This window comes from Onychomys torridus, chromosome 23 (assembly GCF_903995425.1).
Source record: "Onychomys torridus chromosome 23, mOncTor1.1, whole genome shotgun sequence".
Classification (NCBI taxonomy): domain Eukaryota; kingdom Metazoa; phylum Chordata; class Mammalia; order Rodentia; family Cricetidae; genus Onychomys; species Onychomys torridus.
The window spans coordinates 5,554,801-5,570,936 of NC_050465.1; the positions used below are offsets into that span (position 1 = coordinate 5,554,801).

General features: G+C 53.7%; 1 protein-coding gene across 1 annotated transcript; it reads right to left on the reverse strand.

Annotated features, from left to right (window-relative positions):
• Positions 1 to 11,358: 11,358 nt before the first annotated feature.
• On the reverse strand, positions 11,359 to 14,540 carry Gbx2 (gastrulation brain homeobox 2). Its single transcript, XM_036173577.1, has 2 exons — positions 13,546 to 14,540; positions 11,359 to 12,505 (listed from the first exon to the last, which is right to left on the reverse strand). The coding sequence occupies exons 1-2, from the start codon at positions 14,066 to 14,068 to the stop codon at positions 11,982 to 11,984; spliced, it is 1,047 nt and encodes a 348-aa protein (XP_036029470.1). The 5' UTR covers positions 14,069 to 14,540; the 3' UTR covers positions 11,359 to 11,981.
• Positions 14,541 to 16,136: the final 1,596 nt, after the last annotated feature.

Here is a 16,136-nt window from a genome sequence, read left to right on the forward strand (position 1 = left end):
TTTTTGAGCTGAGGATCGAACCCAGGGCCTTGCGCTTGCTAGGCAAGAGCTCTACCACTGAGCTAAATCCCCAACCCTGGAATATTATTTTAAGGTGTGTTACTTTTGTTTATGTTGCATTTGTTTAACTCTGTGAAACTGTGTTACTGTGCCTGTCTAAAACACCTGATTGGTCTAATAAGGAACTGGCCAATAGCAAGGCAGGAGAAAGGATAGGCAGGGCTGGCTGGCAGGCAGAGAGAATATATAGAAGGAGAAATCTGGGGAGAGGGATCGAAGATCTAGCAGCCAGGGGAGGAGGACTCCAGGGGCCAGCCACCCAGCTACATGGAGTAAAAGTAAGATCTACAGAAGTAAGAGAATGGGAAAAACCCAGAGGTGAAAGGTAGATGGGATAAGTTAAGGGCAGCTGACTAGAAACTAAGCCAAGCTAAGGCCAGGCATTCATAAGTAAGAATAAGCCTCCATAAATGATTTATTTGGGAACTGGGTGGCAGACCCCCCCAAAAAAGAGCAACCCCCCAAAACAAAATATTTTTTATTTTTAAGATTATAATTACATCATTTCCCCCTTTCCTTCCCTCTCTTCAAACCTTCTCATATACCTCTCTTAGTTCTCTTTCAAATTTGTGGCCTCTTTTTTCATTAATTGTTGTTACATGCATATATGTGTACACACACACACACACACACACACACACACACACACACACTCCTAAATACACCCTACTCAGTCCATGTCTTATTGCTTGTATGTTTTCAGGGCTGACCATTTGACGTCGACCCTCTACACCAGTATGCCTTTTACATATTTTTCCTGCCTTATTGCTGTGGCAAGGATCTCTAATTACAGTGGTAATGTTGCTTTTCCTATTCTTGTTTTTGACAGTGAAATTTAAAGCTTAACAAGTATACAACAAGCTGAGAAACAAATGTCTGTCCTACTCTCCCACATGGATCCCTCTGTCCTTCCCTTGCTGCTGCCTCTAGGACTTCAAAGATTGTCTGGCTAATGGTTGTTGCCCGACGATCTTTATTGGTAAATTATCCAGCTATGTTTGAGTGTCCATCAAACTGTACCTCATAAGTGTCTGTGTGGTGCTGCAAATTTACTTCATTTCCAATTGTGCCTCTTTGAGTGTGAACAATGTATTTATTTATTGGCAAATAAAAATTCACTCAGCTGCCCTAATTCTTCCAATGGCTTCCTGTATCATTTGGAACTTAATTCGCCACCATCTTCTCCAAGGTCCGAGGTTGAGCACCTGGCTGTCTCTGAACTGTCAGCCCCACTCCCTTCTTCTTGCCTGTACTTCAGGATGGAAAACTCTTTCCCCAGATCTGTGAACTTCGTATGCCGTCTCCTCCTCCAAGAGATGACCACACTTCCCACCCCTTCCTTTCTCTGCCTTATTGTCCTTCCTGTCACTCAAGCCTTTGTGACACGTGCCCTTTGCTCATCTGCTTACGTCATTCTCTCTCCATACAGGGCCCGCTTCAACTCTAAGTATCTGGCAGGCACTGGAGCAGCTCTTCACCTCCCGTGAGTCCCCTGTCCATCTCTTCCCCCCCCCCCCCCCCCCCCCCCCCCCCAGCGATTGGGTTTTTCTTTATGGTCTCTCTGTGGACGAGCACTCGTGCATCCTGCTTATGACCCCAACAAGTGTTTCCCCGGTTGTTCTTACGTTGTCATCACTTTATGAATTTTTAATGACCAAAGCTTCAGTTTCCAGGTGGACAGCTTTACATCTCATCTTTTCCGGTGCCCCCACTGTGGCGGATAATGACTTAAACTAATCCTGGCCATGCGTTTGGGAGGGTTCTTTTGGACTGCTGAACTCTTTAATCCATCTGTAATTGATGTGTGGCAGGCAGAAGAGTGTGGTCTTTTCTGGCCTTCTCCCAATTAGCCAGTTTTTCAAACCACAGATTGCTTCTTTTTCCACAAGCAATCAAAGATCCTACTTTCCTATAGATGAGAGGCTACTTCTGAGTAATGTAAGGCATCAGCTAGGGACTGCCATCTCAAGGCATAGGCTCCGCAGCTTTCAACTTGACTGAATTGATTGATTGATTGATTGATTGATTGACTGATTGGTTGGTTGATTGGTTTTTTGCTCAATTGAGACATGTCTCACTGTGTATCTCTGGCTGGCCTGAACTTCGTTATACAGACCAGGCTGACCTCGAACTTACTGGGATCTGCCTGCCTCTGCCTCCTGAGTACTGGGATTAAGGATGTGAGTCACCATGCCTGGCCCTCAGCCTTACTAGATTTAAATCATAGGTCTACCAGTGGCCAGCCTGATAAAATGCAAATAAGAATGTGAAACTGTTATTTTATTTTACATGTATTTATTTGTTTTGTGTGTATGTGTGTGGGAGGGTGTGCCTATGCACAGCACATGTGTGTGGAAGTCAGGGGACAGACAGCTTGTGAGAGTCAGTTCTCTCATCCTACCATGTGAACTCTGGGAATCGAACTCAGGGCTTTAGGTTTGGCAGCAAGCACCTTTACCTGCTGAGCCATCATGCTGGCTCACAATTGTAATATTGAGAGCCCCAAATATTACATCATCAAAAACATTAACTTCAGGTTGTTATATGTAATACCCTCTCTTAAGATTTTATTATGATTCCATTAATTAGTTGTGTCAAGTGTCCAGGAGAGTGGTTGTTAGCCTCAGGTCAGCATTTGCTCTGTGAAAGCAAGCACCCTCCATTCTCAAGACTCCCTGACTCCGGTCTCTGCTTATTCTCCCAGGTGTGCTTTTGGCCACTGGGACTCTGACATGTTCAAGGTCCCCAGCCAAGCACACTTGAGCTCTCTGTGCCTGCAGCCTCCTCCAAGGGCCCAGCTTGTGTTGGGGTGGGGGTAAGACCCAGGGGCAAGGGGCTGCTCCTGCTAACTCAGGTCTCAGGACACAGCCCTGCAATCAGGAATGGATCCAGGGGCGAAATATTCAGGAGGTGAGTATGTCAAGACAGCACTGGCAGGCAGTGAGCTCAGTGTACCGTTACCTGGACAGTGCTGCTCCCCAAGTTGGACTGGAAGGCCCCTCCCTCTGCTAGCCATTGGCTGACCAGAGCCTGGGAATATGTACACAGGAGAAACAGCAATGATTGATCCCCATGGCTCATTCGTTCCTCTTGAGAAGAGCTTCCTAAAGTTCGAGTGGTCAGCCAGAAGGCATGGCCACCCCAGGCTCCTCCAAAGTTCCAGTCCTCCACCAGGGAAGCTCCCTGCTCCTAGAAACAAACCCAAGGGTGTGAGACCGTGAACCCCTTATAAAAGTCCTGGCCTTTGCATAAGGAGATGCCCTGGGGAAAGAAGGGGTGCTCCTGAAATGGAACGAGGCACACTTGGCCACAAGGAACTGCCCCATGTCCAGGATCAACTCCAAAGCCCAGGCACTCCAAGATCTGTCTCCTCCTCAGGGCCTCTCTCTAGTGGAATGTGATTGCTGAGATTGTCTGTCGCCATGGCTAACCGGGCAGGGCAAGGCTTCTGAGGGAGCATTGAGTAGAGGAAGCTGTGACCCCCTGAGGGCAGGATGCTCGTGGTCAGAGGCATTGAGTCTCAGGTGGCCGATCTGAGTGAGTGGAGACTGAATGCAGACCTTGCTGTATTCACCCAAAGCCACAGAGATGTGGAGTCGCTTCTACCAGAATCTTCCATGGAAGCTGATGGAAAGAGTGTGTGCTTCGTGGGATTAATGCCTGCTCATCCTTGGCCTTATTCAGAGGAGACTTGCTGTTCTTGCCTCTTGTTCTTGCTGGCTAGAGACATAGAGAGTCTTTCCATGGGCCTTAGGCCACACTAGTCCCCAAACATTGATGATATGGAGGATCTTTCCACAGACCTTAGGCCATGCTAGTCCTCAAACACTGGAATTCACTATTCACTGTCTTTCTTCAGGTACCTGTGGGTCTCTGGTGGCAGGGGGTGCATGTTTGCCCTGTTGGGGACACTTTGGTCTATCTCATGACTCGGGAATTTCTGGCATGCACAGACATTCCTATACCATAAGAATCTGTCCCGTCTCCAAGGTCATCAACTCAGGTAGAAAAGGTCTGCATGCTGTTGGTAATGTCATGCTAGAACACAGCTTCCAGGAAAGCTATGTGGCTACCATCCTCCCAATCCCAGAAGGCCAGGGTGTCACCCCGGTGCACCAACTGGTTCCAAGATAGCCTCTGCCCCTTTGTAGGATCCTCCTGATTATCCAAATTCAACTGTGCAAAATGAAGCAGGAAGGCAAATCTATCCTCACTACTACTCATCAAGGAACGTCCTTTATAGATCCCAAATTAACAGTTTCTCATTCAAAGATGGGCAATTATCAGTCTCTTTTTTTGGCAATTTATAGCCTTCAACATTATGAAATATGAAAATTATTTGGGAGGAAATTCTAGCCACAGTCATGGAAAATGGAAATCTATTGAACACACCACTCTAAGCATTTAAGATGATCCAGCACCTGAAGTGTAAATGTAATCATTGCACACATGCATGTGTGGGCAGACTGATCTAAGTGGTACAGAAAAACCAGATGATTTGTCTGCCTGGATCTTGCCTGGTTTGGGGATTCTGTGACTAAAGATGGTGACAGCGTAGTGTTTAAATTCCTAACTTCATTTTTACCATGCTTGGGTTCCCGCCAGCTCTCTCAATAACCCACCAGACAGCTCTGCAGGGAGACGAGAGAGTCCGCGGAATTGTGCAAACATTAGGTGTGATGAGGTTTTTCTGGGATGGAGTCTCTCCCTCTCACTGGAGTTACACATTCACTGAGAGCAGCCAACAGACTAGCTCCCACCCCCATCCTTTGCCAGCTCCAGGGACCCCTAAATGAGTTCAGACTCTCTATACAGGATGGGTGAGACAATGTGTGGGAAAGTGAGCTTGTTTCGCCAGGAAAGCCTGAACTGAGGTGGTTTTATGGGTTGAAGAGGTAAGCCACCATCCCACTGACCTGTCCTTCGGCACTGTGGTCCCCAGCCCCAGCAATCCCCCACCTACATGCACCTCAAGCTCTTGGTGTGAAAGTATCAGGGACAGGACCTGAGATCTGTGTACCAAGTGAGTGAAGAGGACCAGCCCGTTCATCTCTACAAGGGACAGATTTGGGGGTGGGGGGCCGGTGCCAGGGAGAAATGTCCCACAGGTTCTGGTCTCTGCTCTGCCTCCAGCCTTTGCAAAGATAACAGGAGAAACACGACCCCTTGTCGACAGACACTCCCTGTGTTTCCTCTCCTGCACACTTTTGCTTACATCAGTCTAGCAGGTGCTGCTGGGAAAACTTGAGGCTCCCAGAGAGTTAACTGCCCAAGGAGGGGGACTCAGTCGGTGGCCTGAGCACCTGAGTCCCGAGCAGGCTGCCAGGTGGCTCAGCTGGCATGGTAACACATGACTTACACATCATCATTAACCCTCCCGGAAAGCAAGACTTCTGAAGGTTGAGCCAGTGTGAGCATGGGTGAGGTGAAGAAAGGAAGGTTCAGGAGCGATGGCTTCTCCCTCAGAGCTCTTCCTTCCGATTCATGCTGCTTTTCCTGCAAGATCTACTCAGTGTCAAATAAGGACGGGGGTCTGGGTGGCTAGAAAGAGAAAATGAACTTGAAACAGCCGCCCAGCATCTGGCCACCCTCCACCCCTACTCCCACCAAAAGTCCATTCAGTACATCCGGTTCTATCTCCTGGGCCCCTCACCCACCATGGGCCTTCATCCTCCATTCCTTTTATCCACAGGCCAGTGCTCTTCAAAGCTTGTGGAGGAAGCATTTAGAGGAGCACGGGCTTGGCCGATTTCCCGCCCCTTCTGTATCTGTGAAAAGGAAGCCTAGGCTTGCCTCTAGGGTTGCATGAGACATGAGCGGACAGTTGAGGTGCTGGGCACAGGTGCTGGACACAAGAACATCACCTTTCGGTTTCTCCTTGCACCTTGGACCTCCACTGCCTGTCAGGGACCCTGAAGACCAGCTCAGGAGATTGCTCAGCAGAACCATGCTGCATGATTTTGGGAGCCTGGATGGCAACCCCTTCTGCGAGCCTGCAATCTGGTGTAGGCCGGTGTAAGGGCGGGCTGGGGTCTGTTTCTTCTTTTCTCCTTTTGGGGCCTGCCCCCCCCCGCCCCCTCGGCTTTGTTATTCAGAGCCCCCCTCCCTACTCCCTTCCCGGGGTCAGGCGGCCACTTCCAACCCCCCGTGGTGTTCAGAGCTCCACTGGGTCCCAGTGCAACCAGGTGCTCCCCCGGAAGCCGAGTCGGGGGCAGGCAAAGGAGGAATGAAGAGGAGTTGGGGGGTGGGGGGGGGGTCGGGGGGGGGGAGGGATAGGAGCTGGCTGGGCAGGGCTGCAGGGGACTGGGCGGGCTTAATAGGATCAGATCAGTGTAAGCGCATTTCATCCATTGTCATTCGAACCACCCAGAGCCCGAGGTGGGGGGTCGGGCCCTTTAAGGCAACGCGCGGCCACTCTAGATGCGCCAGCATGACAAAGGCCTCAAGGGATCTAGTGGCGGGAAATAAAGAGATGAAGGCTCCGGGCGGGGGTCGCGGGGGATACGCCTCCCGGGCACAGTCTGCCCAGGCCGTGGCCTGCGCCCTGGCCACGTGGGTATCAACTTCGAGATCAGGCCCACGAAGACCTCCTTCAATCTCTGGACCTCTCTCTCTGGTCTCTCCCTGGAGGCTGCTGGGGTTGGGGTTGGGGGCTCGACGGCTAGGCAGGAACCGCCTCCGTGGGGTCGGGTGGCCCTGTACAGCTCGGACCTCGATATTTCGAGGTCAGCCTAGGTGCAGCTCCGGGTCAGCCACGCGGGGGTGGCCGGTTGGAGACCGGGATGGAGAGGAGAGCTGACTGCAGTGAACATAGAGAACCGGGAAAAAGCCAGAAACCGGCGTTCCAGGAAGAGAGGCTCGCGCGGACGTGCAGAGCACGGACTGAGCAACCCAGAGGCCAAACTGGAGAGGGTGAAGGAGGTGGTTGTGGGAGTCCTCCTAAGGAATGGAGAGGTACTCCCTCCATGACGCTAACATTTTGCAGGAGAGAGCTCAGGCCGAGTGGAGCCCGGGCAGTGGGTCAGGGGGAGAGGGGGTGTCTGGGGAGACTGCAAGATCGAACTCTTGACTATGGTCCATCTAGGAACGTAGGTAGAGAAAGCTGATGAGCGAGAGGGAAGGGGAATCACACATCACATACATACTACCGCGCTCACTTGCTCAGGCGTGTGCACAAGCGCCAGCTCTCACAGGCCAGCTCGTAGCAGACTGGCTCCATCCGGAGAGAGCTGCGTATACAACCTCAGCATCTTCTAGGCCTGCAGCACTGTGTGTTGGCCAGAAGTGCCAGGAACCTGGTGTGCCATGACTGTCAACAGCCCCCCACCCCCAGCCCTTGGCATCACAACCCAGAAGACGCAGGTCTTCCAACACCTCACGCTTGCTGTCCCATCTACTGTCCACCACAACCTGCATCCAGGTCTTCAGGTTGGGGGCCTGCAGAGGGAGAAGACACAGCCTGACCTTTCTCCAAAGCCATAGAGGGCAGAAGTCAGCTTAGGTCTCCCACTTCTAAACTGTTCAAATAGGCAATCAATTTTTATGATGTAATTTATAATTTATGCAGGTTGTCTTCATACATATGGTGTTGCTTTTGTGCGTCGGGGTTTCAGGGGCTTTATCACTCTAACGGTGTGATTTGCATGCATGTTCAGTTACCAAGATCATATTTCTCCTGTTTACACACCATAAGGGCCCCAAATGAAGATTAATGCCACTTCTCTCTGTCCAGGCCATCACTCTCGACCCTGACTGTGACTCACTCCTGGATCCCAAAGGCTGGCTAGGTTAGACCCTAGTGAGCTGGTGGAGAAGAAGCCTGTGCTAGCCTAAACTCCAAGGTGAGAGGAAGCCATCTGCCCCAGCTGTGCACACCTGGCCAGAAGACCACGGTCTCTAAGGATAGGGAGAGGTGCTTGTGCATAGATGTCTTTCCCCAAAGGCCACACAGCTGGGTCCAGCAGGTCACTTGGCCATGTCACAGCTGGTGTCCAGAAGGAGAAAGTGCAGAAGCCAAGTCAGCTAGCAGGGTTGCTAGAAGCTACACAGGCCTTCCAGACAGATTTGGGGAGCTTGGAAAGTCCTAAAAGAGGAGAACTAGAGGGTGAGCTAGAATGTTCTTCCCAAGCTTCAGCATACCCTGTGTTTGCCTTGTCGTACCTTGAGAGCAGCCTTGGAGGTTCTGGCCGAGGATCACCAGACACAGCTGAAATGATTAAGCCAATTAAACTCCAACGAACAGAAAAGGAGAGGGAGCAAGTGCTGACCCCCAGAGAAAGGGCGTCTTGGAAGGCAGGGCACACACCCAGCACCAGACTGGTCATGAGTGGCCAGTCCCAGGTGGAGAAGGCCCGAAGGCCTTGCACGCTGGCCATTTAGCTGAAAAGGCACCTTGAAGGAACATCCCAGGGGGCTAAAGACTGAAAGACTAGCTTCTTGGGTGACAGGCTTCTAAGTCTTGAAAATTCCAACTTCAGGTTAGGGCTGGAGAAACCTTCCCCTTCCACCCCCAACAAGCTACTTTGCTTGGCAGCGATTCCCAATCTTCAAGGGGAGCTGGAGGAGCAGGCAGCTTGGATAAAGATCTGGATGTAGGCTTTCAAAGCAACCTCAGTTTTCCAAAGGGTTGGGGATACTCAGCTCCCTGATATGGAAGGATTTTGGGAAATGAGAACAAACCGGTCACAGGATCAGGTGACTGTTCCCAGGACACCCTCCCCCTCTCGGATGTGGATCTGAGGTCAGTCCCCAGGTGTCCCACTGCACTCCGGGCTGGGGGCCCAGGTCTGTGCACTCCTGGTCGTAATTATTTGATCTGCAGATGTAAGTGGAATTTATTGTAACAACAAATAGAGTGATGTCAAAACCCAACCTTGGATTAAAGCCGGCAGCCAAAGGGGAAGTGTATTAATTTTCAACAGCATCTCAGGCCAGAGCCTATTAGAACAAGCTATTCTTCAGGCCCCCCCATCAGAATTAATCATTGGGAGTTAATTTGAAGCTCAGACAAGTTGCTGTTAATTTAGTGCGGGGAGGACGGGATGGAATAAAAAGCTGAGGTGCTGGCCGAGCCTCGTGGGTCTCATTAATCAGCCAGCTGAGACGGCCTGGCTTGATTACAATTTGCAAAAAAATTCATTAGGGCCCAGGCGATTGACAATTTTTCTCTCTGCCTGTGATGTGACTCATTAGGCAGCCAAATGAAAGCCATGATGACGGCCATGATGACAGCGGCCATCAAGGGCTGCCTGTTTATCTTCCTGCCCTCGGCCTGTCTCCAGGGCCTCGGGCTCTGGGGTGCCAGAGCCCCCAGGGGTTGGGGAGGAAAGGGACAGCCCCCTAAGAGGGCAAGGGGGCACGCAGTATCTCAGGACCCTGCCTGTGTTTCTGAAGGGTGAGACAGTGCTAGTCAGCTTGGGTCTCATAGTGGGGTTCCTTCCCCAAAGGCAGCTGCCTATTTCTGGGGAGTTTTGCTTTCTCAAGGGGCTTATGTGGGTCAAGGCTTCCACCCCCACCCCTGACAAGAGGCTTTGAGAGAGAGCTGGTAGGGGCTATTTACATCTAGTATGGAAGAGCAAGTGAGGAGGCGTCCTGGGATCTGGGGAAGCGTTGAACTCTGGGTACTCAGGTCCTCTCCCAGACCTGCAGTACCACTGGGGCTACTGCGGGAGACTGCATCTCAACTCAGCATCTCTCTTAGTCCTGGTACTGGACTCTATGTTTTCAGTCACAGCCCCTCAGTGGATACACACGAATTCCATGGTCCAGGTGTTGTGTGTGTAGAAAAGAGGACTTGGCATCCCTGAGGACCTAGAATTTCCCGGCACCCGCAGCATTGATACCGTAGCCAGTTGGGAATCTGGCTGAAGAAGACAGAGCCAACCGGTGACCAGGGCTCTGTGCACACCGGCGCAGGGGTGAGGGGGGGGGGTGGGGGGAAGAAGGAGAGTGAGGATCCGAGGAGAAAGCCGCTGGACCTTACACAGCCCCCCTTATCCCTTTGCTCCTCCTGGCACCGGGTGGAGGACAACAGAGAACTCCAGAGATTTGCAAAGCCTGACCTAACCTAGGAGGAAAGGCCACTCCATTACATTGTCCTAAAAGCTCAAGTTCGAGGCATTTTCCAATACTGGAACTATTCGGAAAGAAACCGTGACTCTGTGACTTTGGTCCTCCACCCTGCGCCTGCAGTTTGGGCAAAGGCTCCTGTGCCCCGACCTCTGTGTCGCTGAGAGGTGACGGACCGGAGCAAGTGGAATAAATTCAGTATTGACCCAGGACTCCCCTTTCTTGGACTGGGAAGCACAGTGTGTGCTTTGCTGGGGGTTCCCCCATCCTTCTATTTAGAAAGCTGATGTGGTCGAGCCACTAGCTTCTCTTTGGGCTGCAGGTTTAACGGCCAGAAGGACTTGGGCACCATGATCACCGTCCCTAGCACGCTCCACACTTCTGGGATACCCGGGTCCTGTGCACCGCAGTCTTGGCAGCGCCAGGTCTTGGCGGACCTGGCTTTGGTCACAGTACCAAAGTTAGAGGAGGTGGTGTGGTGCAGGGCACGCCCTTCCTGCGCTTTACAGGCCGCCCCTCCAAGGCAGAAAGGCTCCCTGTTCCTAGCTTTCTGCGCACCAACCCACCAGGGTCCCTTCCTCCTTCTCCGTTTGAGGGGCTGCAGGGCCCCAGCGCCCTTGGGGTGGGGCAGTGGTCAGGGCACTCCCCCTCCGACAGCGCCCCCCCCCCCCAGGGGGAAGTGTAGGGCCTTAGAGTTCACAGCCCGCTTCCAAGCCCAGAACTGCCGGGAAGCCTTACAGGGCTTGCTGGGTTCCGGCTCCTGTCGGAAGATAACGCCTGCAGACTGATTTATGGACCGGAGGCCCTGAGTGCGAGCGAGCGAGCGAGCGAGCACCGCTGCTTTTAGGGTCGGAGTTTCTTGTAAAGAAAGGCGTTTCTCCTCCCTGGCTGCATCCAGTTTGGAGCCCCTGATTTTGTGCAAACCCACCACCACCACCACCCGCGCTTGCTTTCCCCCCTTCTCTAGCCAAAGTTTGCCAGTCCCCAGGCTATGGATAAGGCCATGCAAAAAGGGGACTGCCAGATTCCTAAAATGAAAACTAGGCTTTCTTTAACTCATAGCTCTACTCTCCGATTAAAAGCCTGTTGAAGTGCTACGTGGCTTATGGCCAGTCAGCCTCCGACCTGGTCCCAGGCTACTTAGCTGACCACACCCTGGCAGTGCCCTCGAAGTGCCCAGGTGGTGGGCACTCTTATGAGGCCCCAAGGATCGAGCTTATTATGTTTTTTCTTGCTTTTTTATTATTCACAAGACTGAGATTGTTTAAATGTCATAACTTATATGAAAATAAGCTACATTGAAATAAATTAAACACAACGGAGATTGCTTCCGACATGGCTCAGATAGGAAAGAAAGCCAGGCAAAGGCAAATGGACAGAGCAGATTCCTAGAGTGCCTAAAAAGTCTGCTCTGCGCTCAACTCAAAAAGCCAGAATAAAAACAAAAACAAAAACAAAATCAGTTGAAACCCCAGTGTTTTCTCCTGTGTCTCCCGTTTACCTTTGGGAAAGTATGGGAAGGTCGCTGAGGGCGACAGGGAACAGTGGTGGTTTTGTTTCATCTGGAATGTGTGAGTGGAGACGTTTGATCCTATCCCTTCCAAAATACTGCAGCTGAGATCCAGTCTATATAGATATCTATGTACAAAGTAGGGTCGTATAATAAATATTTAGTGTATCTTCTGGTGTGGCTGTTGCCCCCTTTAAGCCCATCTAGTGAATATATTCTCAATTTGCTTGGGATGTCCACATCTGGGAGGTGCCTTTGAGTTCTGCTTTGAACAGTGGAGTCTGCCACTGGTTCCCTTGGGTGTTAGGGCCTCTCCACGACGGTGTCCACCCTGGCTAGGCTCTCAGGGTCGGGCCTGCTCCAGCTGCTGGTGTTGACTTCGAATAGCGAATCTGCTGACGTGGACAGGGATGGGGACGACGATCTTGGGGTTCCGGGAGGGCTCCCCGGTCTTGGAATTGGCGTTGCCTGCCTTGACGCGTTTCCACTTGGCCCGGCGGTTCTGGAACCAGATTTTTACCTGCACCTCGCTGAGTTTGAGGGCGTGGGCGATCTGGGAGCGCTCGGTCAGGGAGAGGTACTTTTTACAGTGGAATTCTTTCTCCAGCTCCAGCAGCTGTTCGCTGGTGAAGGCAGTCCGCCGCCGCCGGTTCTTGCCCGTGGATGTGGCACTGCCTGCTGCAGCGCCGCTCTGCGGGGTCTCCTCCAGTGTGTGGCCGGGGTCTTCCTCCTTATGAGCTGTCTGGCCAGGCAAATTGTCATCTGAGCTGTAGTCCACATCGCTCTCCAGAGAGAAGCTCTCCTCCTTGCCCTTCGGGTCATCTTCCACCTTTGACTCGTCTTTCCCTTGCCCTCGGACAGCCCCGACTGAAAGCAAAACCAAACGGCGTTTTATTACATTTCCAACACGGCCTTCCCTACCCCTTCCCGCTTGGGCACCTCACCCCCCCCCCCCCCCCCCCCCCAGCAGATTGTCTTTCTACAACATTAACACATTGTGATTTCCTGAGCTTTGAGGAGTGGGGGGAGCGTGAGAAAAGCTCAAAGGAGAGGAGGAGACAGCAAAGGCGACGGCCCTTTGCCCAGAACCATCACTCAAGGGGCCGACATGCCTCCCGCGCACCCTCCCAGCCTCTGACAGCCTAAGTAGAAGGATGCAGCTTGGACCTGAGGCCCAAGAGAACATTCCCTTTGTTTCCCCGGGGTCCAGGCTGTTTGAAGACCAAGGGAGAGTTCATGATCCTTCCTGTCACCAACTGAACACTGAAATTTAGCGTGTCTCAATTTCACCGCAGCAAGAGTGGGGTAGGAGATCGCGCAGATGCCAGACAGCAGCTTTCTTGAGACAGATCGTTTGTGTCACCTTAGAAGTTCCCTACTCGATAGCCCATATGCGAGAGCGCGTGTCCACACACACACACACACACACACACACACACACACACACACACACACACACACGTACAGCCTCGTAGGAATCTGGTTCTCTTGGACAGCAGAGGACCCAGTGAAGACATTTAAGTCTGGACTCTTGGGTACATGCGCAACTGAAAAAACACAGCCTAACAGGCCTCTGCTTAAGGTTTTAACATATCAAGGACCCCCAGTCATCGCAGCGTGTGTTGGGGGGACAGTTTAGATCGGCCCAAACGCACTACCAGATGCGTGGCGGGGAGCAACTGGCAGGAGAGCACTAAAAGCCTCCCTTTCCCAAGACCCTGCTTGTTGCCTGGCTTTAAATGCCCCTTGGGAAGCTCCGCTGGACATCTCGGCGGCTCCTCCAGCTATTCCTGCGGAGGTCGGGCGGGGGCGCGGCCTCGTCCCCGGGGTCCCGGCGGGAACCCGGAGCTGGCCCGCCCCTACTCCCTCCCGTCCCCGCGTTCGGGCTGCGCGCGCCGCCGACTCACCAAGCGACGCCTGCACCGCTTCGGCTGCAGAGAAGGCGAGCAGCGAGCCCTCCTTGGCCAGAAAGGCTTTGCCGTCCTCCGCATCGGCTTGGAGCGCCTCGGCTTTGTCGAAGTTGCCGCTTCCAGGCAGTGGCTGCGGAGCGAACTTGCGGGCGGCCGCCGCCTCTTGGTGCTGGGGCGACGCAGAGAAGCCGCCGGGCAACGTGGCCATGAGCGTGGAGGTGAGTGCCATGCCCTGCGCCAGGCTGGAGCAGAAGCCGGTGGGCAGGCTGGGGATCTGGTGGTGAGGGTGCGCGGGTGGCAGCGCCGGCTGCAGCGCCGCTTGGGGCAGCGCGGGAGGCGGCGGCGGCGGCGGCGGCAGCACCACGGGCCGGTAGGGCATGAACATGGGGTAGCCGGTGTAGACGAAATGGCCGGGGCTGGGCTGCGGCGGGCTGCCGATCAGCGAGTCTATGCTAAAGGCGGTACTACTCCCCAGCGGGCGCTGCATCATCATCAGCGACGGCGGGAACGCTGCGCTCATAGACGCGTTCGGGAGAGGCCAGGGAGAGACGAAAAGTCCCCGAGCTGCGCCGCCGCCTGGAAGCCCTCCGGACGCCGAGAGCACCGCCGGGAGCGCCCGGCAGAGGCCGAGCGGCACTCGGAGCGTAAACGCTGCCGCCCTTCAGTGCGGGGCCCGCTGCATACCCGGCCCGCCTGGGTGTAGCCGCTGAGCGCGATGAGGCCGTGCGCCCGGGATGGAGAGGGCGCCCGGGGCCTCGGGTTTGCTAGAGCCGCTCCCCACTGCTAGCCCTTCGGACCGCGCGCGCGTCGCGTCTGCAGCTCTCGGCCGGGCTGTCAGCGGTGCGTCCGTCCGTCTGTCCGTCCCGCAGTCGGTCGTCTCCCAGGGCCTCCGGGGAGCGCGCGAAGCCGGCGCACTTGTCTCTGGCGGGCGCCGCCAGCACCTTTAAATCGCGCTCCTCTTTCTCATTCACATTTTGCCAGCTGCCCAGAGGAGCTCGTGTCACGTGGTGTTGAGCGCCATCTCCCATTGGCTGTGCCGGGAGAGGCAGGGCGAAATTAGGGCTCCGCCCCCTTTACCCAGGCTGGCCGCAGGCGGGCTGCGGGCGCCACCGTTGGAGCGTGCAGGCCTGGGAGCCCGAGCCTGTGCGCCTGCATCGCACCGAGCAAACTTGAGAGGGACCCTTTCCCTATCCTAGGCTCAGACCCTAGAGTCTCCGGCATCCCGGTGGAGGCCGTCTCAGAGGCGGCTTGGAGCTGGCACCTGCCCAAATGGGCCAGGAGTGTTTTATTTCCTTTATGGTCTCTATAGCAGAACTCTGTGTGGTGCTCACTTTAGCTAGGGGTCCTCTGGTTGTGCCAAGAGTCCAGGAAAGGTCTCCTGGGTTGCGGTTAGGGTTTTACCTCTGCAGGTCAGCTCCCGGATGCGTCTTCCGGGGCCTGTCAGCTTCTGCTCACTACAGGGAACCTGCCCAGTTGCTCGCGGCTCGCTGGTGGCGGGGGCGGGCAGGCTGGTGGTCCCCCTCTTCCTAGCTGGGCCCTCTGTGAGCGATCCCTGCTCATTTTTCATGACATTCTTAATCATCGCACCTATTTACCCACTTTGCCAGCGCGCACCAAAATAACAGCCACGATAATTATGATAATAAAGCGAATCCTTTATCTGCTCCATCTTCAGGGAGGAATGGGGTGGGGGGGGGAATTTGCGACGCCTCTGGATTGTATAACGTGAGATTATCCTGATGAAAGCTTTATGATGTTTGCTCAAATAAAAGCTGCGTTTTGTAAATAGGCGCTAATTAAGCACTTTGGGAAGGAAGGGAGCTCTCACCCTGGCTCTGCGCAGCTCGAGGACTCCAGGGCGCGCGGTTCCCCTTTGCCGACTGCTGGATGGAGCTGAGCCCCTCAAGACCTTTCCCCATCCCGTTCTCGACGACGGTAAACACTCTGGAATTTGGGAGTCAGCAGATTGGCGGGAGGGATTGCGGCGAAAGGAAAAGCAGACGTTTCTGGTCCTCTTTTCTTATGTTGAAACAAACTTTCAGCTCTTGTCTTCCCTTTAAAATTATATCTTTTCCTGGCAAGGGCAGATTCTGCTAAGCGCGCCAGAGCGCGCGGGGCTTCCTCGGGTCCCTGGGCCTCGGCTTCAAATTCCCTGGTCTAGACGTCCTTCCGGAACAGCTGACAACACCCGGCCAGGGAGCAAAGGAGGGCATTGTTACATAGGCCATTAAAAATCGGTTCACCCCAAGGAGCTGGTGGTTGGGGAGTTGGGGCCCATGTTAGACGTGTGTTATGTATCACAAGCACATTTAATTGGGAGATAAAGATAAATCGATCTTTATGAATTTATCGACCCGATTCTTTGAAGCTCTTCCTTCTGTCTCTTCCCCTCTCTCTTACTCTCGCTCTAACCCCAAGGCCCCCGGTGGAGATCTCAATCCTAGACTATCTCCTCGGGCCCAGAGTCTGGCCAGAGAGCAACTGCCCACCCAGAGAGGTAAGAGGCGAGGGTGCGTCCTTCGCATCCCTCGGCCAAGAGAAAACTCTCTGGCCGAGGGCTGCCAGCGGCCTTCCTCCCCCACCAGTGT